This window comes from Brassica oleracea, chromosome C8, assembly GCF_000695525.1.
Source record: "Brassica oleracea var. oleracea cultivar TO1000 chromosome C8, BOL, whole genome shotgun sequence".
In the NCBI taxonomy this organism is placed as follows: domain Eukaryota; kingdom Viridiplantae; phylum Streptophyta; class Magnoliopsida; order Brassicales; family Brassicaceae; genus Brassica; species Brassica oleracea.
The window spans coordinates 10,728,449-10,735,505 of record NC_027755.1 but is presented as its reverse complement, the minus strand read 5'-3'; the positions used below and the strand labels follow the sequence as shown (position 1 = coordinate 10,735,505).

The window sequence follows — 7,057 nt, the reverse complement described above, 5'->3', positions numbered from 1 at the left end:
TACAGTTTTTTTTTTCTTATAATTCGTCCCTTTCATATTTTATTATTCTATAGCCTATATTTGGCTTTATCTTATATTCATATCTTATATTATGAAAGCAATAATTATATTACTTATCTTTCGTTTATCTTAAATTCATAGCTAATTTTATATAAATCTGAGCTTCAATATCATAGTTTTGCTTCCACAAACTATATTTCAACTACACCTAATCAATAACACAAGTTTTAAAAAAGATTGAAGTTTACCTTATATAAATATGCACAATATCGTTCAATCTTTCAGTAGATTAACATGTAAAATTTGTGACTATGATTTTTATCTTTTTCGTATCTATAGATTTAAGATTATAATCTCTTTTAATCCATCCACCCCGTGCCTAAGGCGCGAGTATCACCTAGTAATATATCTATTTATCAACTTTTTATTCACAATTATCCTGCTAAAAAATATGTTTAAAGATAACAAATCGGAGTCCTTTAAATTTCCAAATCATTTTAAATTTTACAAACATATTTATTAATGGTCCACATTTTTGGGGATTCTAACCCTCACATTTACAGGACGGCACTCGATAATGTACCAAGGGCACATCATCAAGTCCACTTAGCTAGAACAGCCATGCCACCCGCACCAAGCAAAACGGCGGCGTATGACTTCAACTGAAGCTTGATGCTCCGTTGCATCTTCTGACCCATAAAATCTGCGGCCAGTAGATCAACTAAAGCCATGTAGATGAGTAGTCCACTAGAAGAAGCGTTGAGCAGACCAACCGTTATGAGCGAGTCAGGGCCATTCTCTTTGTACGTTTTAGATAAGGCCATTCCTAGAACCACCCCGAAAGGTGTTGTGACTGAAAAAAAGAAGGCCATCACCGCCTTTTTGGCCCACCCGTACTCGGCCTGCGCGTGTTCTAAAGTTTTTCATCATGATGCATCACATAATTCATTAATATAGTTATGTATTTTATTTATTATTAGACAGTTGATTTCAACAATAAAAGTTTTTATAACTTTTTTCTCTTTCTCTTGTTATTGGCGTATTCTATACTCACATTTATCTCCAATGCTCATAAAATCAGTGGATTACTAACTTATTCCCGGGATTACATTACATCACATGATTGCATGAGTAAATTTATTCAAGAAGCAAAAACTTTGGAGTAGCCAGAGTGTAGAGATGACCAGAGGGGGAATTGACTACATCGGACCAAGCTAATTAATTGAAAGGGAAGGATTAACCTGGAGGATGCAGCCGCCGAGACCCATGCCTTCAAACATTTGGTGGAAGCAAAGAGCAGCTATGAGGCCTTTGATGGTGCAAGTATTGTTAGTGGCTCCTACTGATAGTCCTATCACTATCGAGTGCACCACTATCCCTAGCTCCAATACCTGTTCCATTTATTCATTTCTCCGCCTTCAAATTAAGGTCTCCTATTCGGTTAAACTTCTTCTTTTTTTTTGGGGTAAAATTAAACTTATTTGTTTTTAACTAGAAAGAGGAAAAATGAAAGGGATTTAAAACGCAAGCACGAGAAAAGTAAGGGACTTATTCTTGGGTTCATCCCCTAGGGTGAATCTAAAGGTTTACCAACCAATAAGATTGTGTTATTTTATATTCGATATCTTTTAAAAAAGGAAACAAAATATTGTCAAATTATATTATCTTTTTAAAATTAAAAAGTAAAAATAAATAAATAAAAAATAGTAGTAATTATAAAAAAAAATATTTTTAACGTCGTCAGCAAAACATTAAATCCTAATCTCTAAACCTTAAATCCTAAACCCTAAACCCTTGGGTAAACCCTAAACTCTAGGATAAATCTTAAACTCTAGGATAAATCTTAAACTCTAAATCAAAATCACTAAACACTAAAACACTCAAGGGTTTAGGGTTTAGGATTTAGGGTTTAGAGTTTTAGGGTTTAGTGTTTTTATTTAGAGTTTAGGATTTATCCAAGGGTTTAGAGTTTACCCCATGGTTTAGAGTTTACCCAAGGGTTTAGGGTTTACCCAAGGGTTTAGGGGTTAGGATTTAGGGTTTAGAGATTAGGATTTAGGGTTTAATGTTTTGCTGACGACGTTAAAAATATTATTAAAAAAAAAAATTAATTTTTTTTCTGTAACTGCTATTTTTTTTTACTTTTTTTTTTATTTTAAAAACATAATATAACTTGATAATATTTTGTTTCCTTTTTTTAAAATATATCGGGTGTGATTGGTAGTGGCTGTGAGTGCTCTCTACAGCCTCATTTCTTTCTAGAGCACTAAATCTACACCAATCTTGATTTCTATTTTTTTTTAAGTTCACAGCCTTTTTATAAAATCCACAGCACTTCTTTGAAATTATGTCTTTACAATTTCTCTGCAGAGACAAAAACCTACAGCCCATATTTAAAGACTTTTAAAAATTAAAAATCTAAAGCCAAAGCAATAAAAACCACAGCAATATTTCTACAGTCAAAAAATAAAATCACAGCAGTTACCAATCAACCCCATCGAATTTGAAATAATGAAATCCTATTGGCGGGTGAACCTTTCCTACGGGGTGAACCCAAGAATAACTCTAAGTAAGGAGAAATTGGAATACCACAATTGGATATAACTTTCCAAAAATACATTCAATCAAAAATATGTTAACAGTTAGATTTAAGGTTTAATTATTATTGTTTAAGATTTGGTATTTAGGGATGGAGTTGAGTTTATAAACTTTATCAAATTTGTGGTAAATTAGAATTCTTCCAAAAGTAAGCTTATTAATATATTTTTAATCAAGCCTATTAATATCTTATGTAGCTAAATATATGTAAACAAGACTACCGGTATAAGCTATTCAAAATAAAATAATAAAATATTTTTAAATAAAAGATTACATACAAATAGAAGTACCGAAACCAAAACCTTATGAAAAAGGACCAAATATATTTCGGTTTCTATATTGTACGAAAAAAATAAAACAAACTGAAAACCAAATTATACACTCGTTATTCGAATACACAATTTCGTAGATAGATTTAAGATATTTAAGTGAATTAAATAATAGTTATATATTCGACAGGTTCATCGGTATTTTCTGGGTAATGCAAATACATATTTTGCTGATAAACCGGAATATATAGGAATCCTTCAAACACCAATATACCACTATAACAGTGTATTAAACCTTAAACAATAATCACTATATCTTAAAAAATAATTAACAAACTACCACATTCTTAGTATCACATTTTGATGTTTACTTTAACCATATTTATCTTTGCTTTTAAAGAGGTAAATAGATACTTATAATCCTACGTTTAATTAATCTAGACTTATGTCCCGCTCTTTTCCACTAAATTCCTCACGAATGAATGAATTTATAAAAAAAAAGTTTTCCTCTGCAATTCTGATGAGGAACAAAATGAATAAAATTTTCTATTTTTTATTTTTTCAATTTCTCAAATAAAAATTTATTTTTCATTTTATTATTTTTTTTTCATTTATCTGGTGGTCACCAATCAAAGCTTTAGTGTTTAGATAGAAAATTTAAATAAATTTTTGAAATGAATTTTTTAATTTCAAAAAGAAAATCTGAAAAGGAAAACTTGGAAATAGAAAATTCGAAAAAAAATTATGAAAAATTTGAATTTAAGAACGTATAGTTTAAAAATTTATAAAAAAATATTTTAATAATTATTTATATTTACATATCTATAAAGCAAAGATAGGAGTGTATTTTTCCTCCTTAATGAAAATCTTCATACTTAGGTATTTTTAAAAATGCCCCTGTAAAAAATGTAAACATAAATAATGGTACCAAAAGGAAGGTAAAAGTGAAATTTTCCCTGCCCTAAATCTAAATGTTATAATATTATTGATTGAAGACATTTTGAGAACTAGTAGCCAACTTATAGTATTTTAAGCAATTTCTCTTCAATTTTGTGTGAATTGATCACAAAGCTATATATATATATATATAATTAATAAACGAACTAGAAAAGAATGATGATGATATTTACTATAGTACACTTTTATGTCTTTATTCATATGCCATTTTTATTTGGGGAAATTTTAATTTTACAATAATTTTGATACCACTTTCTAAGTTTATCTTAAAATGATGACTATTTTCATAAATATTCTAAATTTTTGATGAAAAAACTAAACCAACCCTCCTAAATTATTTATAAATGTTTAAAAATTATGTATAAAAGTTTATAAATCCAACCCCATCCCCTAAATACTAAATCCTAAACAATAATAACTAAATCCTAAACTCAAATGTTAGGAAATTTTTGATTGAATGCATTTTTGAAAGTGTTATCCAATTTATGGTATTTCAAGCAATTTCTCTTTTTATTCTATTAATGTTGATGTAAAAGTTCCATTTGTTTGTGATTTAAAGACATATAAAATCAGTTAATACTTTTATTTTAAATATTTTTTTATATTACTTCATTTTATAGTTTATGTAGAACTCATAACATAAAAAATAAACCTAATTATCTATCTCAAGTACAATAGTATGACTTGGGTAATTAATATTCTTAATTTTATGCAGTATACTACTTTATTTATTGATGTAATAATTAAAAAATTTTTTATTTAGTGACTTAATAATCAATATGGAAATCATTACGAAATAGAATGAAAATTACACATACAAAGAAATGGAAAGAAAATCAAGAAATTGTCTTGAAAATTTTGAAATGGTTATTCGTTTTGTTTAAAACATTAACTAGTTATCTTCTATTTGTCGAACGATATTTTTGTGACATGGACGATTGTATAGTTATAGCCGTTTAGACACTTTTAGTTTCATAAAAGTATCTGATGGATTCAAATTAAGAGTGTTATATTTTTGTAAATTAAAAAAAAAAATGAGGGTAAAAGTATACTTAACGATGGCAATAACACGATATCGAAGAAGCTGTAAATTAGAACCAAGTTCTTTCCCGTTGCTATGGTGAAGACCATGACCATAATGAGACACATGCCCCATCTCCTCGTCAGGACTCCCGGCGGATGCCACATCAGCACTTGGGTCCCTCTTACCGGACTTACTGATGAGGCTAGTGGTAATAGAGTCAACCATGAGTGTGAACACTGCCGAAATCAAGGCGACAAAACCTGTGAATGGAAACTTGTGCCAGGGGTTATCGTTAAGACAATGAGAAGAGAGCATTTCGAAGGAATCAGGTAGAACATGTATGAAACCAGTGGCGAGTATGATGCCCGAGGCGAACGATTTGACGATGAGAAAGAGAGATCTCTCTGGTTGGAAAGCAGAAACTGAACGAGCGAACAACGGGAGGCAAACGCCGATAAGACTTGTGATGAGAATTGTAAAGACTGCTACGAGTTTGAGATTAAATGCTTTGTTTTTGTCCGTACATGTGTTGTCATACTCGGGTGTGCACTCTTTATCGGATTGAGAAAGAGCTCCAGGGAAATGGGAGATGGAGAGGAGGAGGAAGATGGTAATGGTGGAAGAGAAGATTACATTAGCTTTAGGCATCATCTTTCTCGTTGTTTGTGTGGAGGTTATTGAGTTTAGAATACTAGATTGTGTTTTGTCTTATAAAAGAGAAGTCAAAATAAGTGTCGGTATTTCGTACTAATTAACGTCGACATGTTTGGTTAATGAATTATTGTTGATGTTGAAATGATCAACTGTCGATATTTGTAAATAAGAAGAATTTAGGATTGGATTAATGATTTTTCGATTTTTAAAAGTATATCTAACTACCGGAAGTACATAACAACTTGTAATATTTAAAAGTCGGATCCACATAAATCAAGATGAGTTATTCTTGGGTTCACCCCCTAGGGTGAACCTCTAGGTTCACCAACCAATAGGATTTCATTATTTCAAATTCGATATCTTTTAAAAAAGGAAACAAAATATTATCAAGTTATTTGACGACGTTAAATTTTTTTTTTGTAATTACTACTATTTTTATTTTTTATTTTTTTATCTTTTTACTTTGAAAATATAATATAACTTGACAATATTTTGTTTCCTTTTATAAAAGATATCAAATTTGAAATAACATAATCCTATTGGTTGGTGAACCTCTAGGTTCACCTAGGGGGTGAACCCAAGAATAATTCAATCAAGATTAGAGAAATTCTTAGGTTCACCCAAGGTGAATTTAAAGGTTCACCCAACCAATAAGATTTAATTATTTTAGATTTAATATCTTTTAAAAAAAGAAACCAAATAATAAGAATTTGTGAACTTATATTATGTTTTTAAAATAAATAAAAAATAATAGTAATTATCAATTTTTTAAAAATATTATTAAACTAGTTAGCAAAATACTAAACTTTAAACCCTAAACCCTAAACCCTTAGATAAATCCTAAACCCTAAATGATGTTAGGAGTTTTCAAGGTCGTAAGATAAATGTTGTAATATAGTGATTGTCGAACCAGTTCTGAGGGATATCAAAGCACCGAGAATGCAAGTACTCATTTAATCTAAGTGCAACCAATGATTTAGATGAGTTTTAAATTACTACTAATACTAGAAAACAATTACAGAATGATACTTTCTTGACTAAGGGAAAAGAGAACTCATGGGCATAGGGATTAGACCTTGGGTGATCAAAAAGAGATTATCTCTGGTGGCTTACAAAGGTCCTTAAAAACATAGGTTTTCAGAAGTAAAAACGTGCATAATGAAATGACCAAAAGGCCCTTGAGAAATCATGAATTCGCCAAACAAATAGATGCGGAGCGACCTCGGCACGTCGCTGCGAGAGGTCGCTCCCGGGTCGTTTCTTCGCGAGTGATCTGGCTGTGTCGCTCTGAAGACGTCGCTCCCGGGTCGTCTCCTCGCGAGCGACCTGGCTGTGTCGCTCTGAAGACGTCGCTCCGGACCTCGTTGGGTACCATAGACGCGAGCGACCTTAGGGTGTCGCTCTAGGAGGTCGTTCCCGGCTTGTTCGTCGCTCTCAAATCGACACAACCCGAGCGACCTCTGTGTGTCGCTGCGGTGAGGTCGCTCTAGGAGCTGGAGCGACTTCGCCTTGTCGCTCTAGGAGGTCGCTCCGAAGCGTAGATGGCGAAGTCGCT

General features: G+C 31.5%; 1 protein-coding gene across 1 annotated transcript; it reads right to left on the bottom strand.

Moving 5' to 3' along the window:
• Nucleotides 1-454: 454 nt before the first annotated feature.
• LOC106307819 (probable zinc transporter 10) lies at nt 455-5,557 on the bottom strand. Its single transcript, XM_013744881.1, has 3 exons — nt 4,882-5,557; nt 1,242-1,391; nt 455-902 (listed from the first exon to the last, which is right to left on the bottom strand). Exons 1-3 carry the CDS (start codon nt 5,497-5,499, stop codon nt 597-599), a joined length of 1,074 nt encoding a protein of 357 aa, XP_013600335.1. The 5' UTR covers nt 5,500-5,557; the 3' UTR covers nt 455-596.
• Between the last annotated feature and the right edge of the window lie 1,500 nt (nt 5,558-7,057).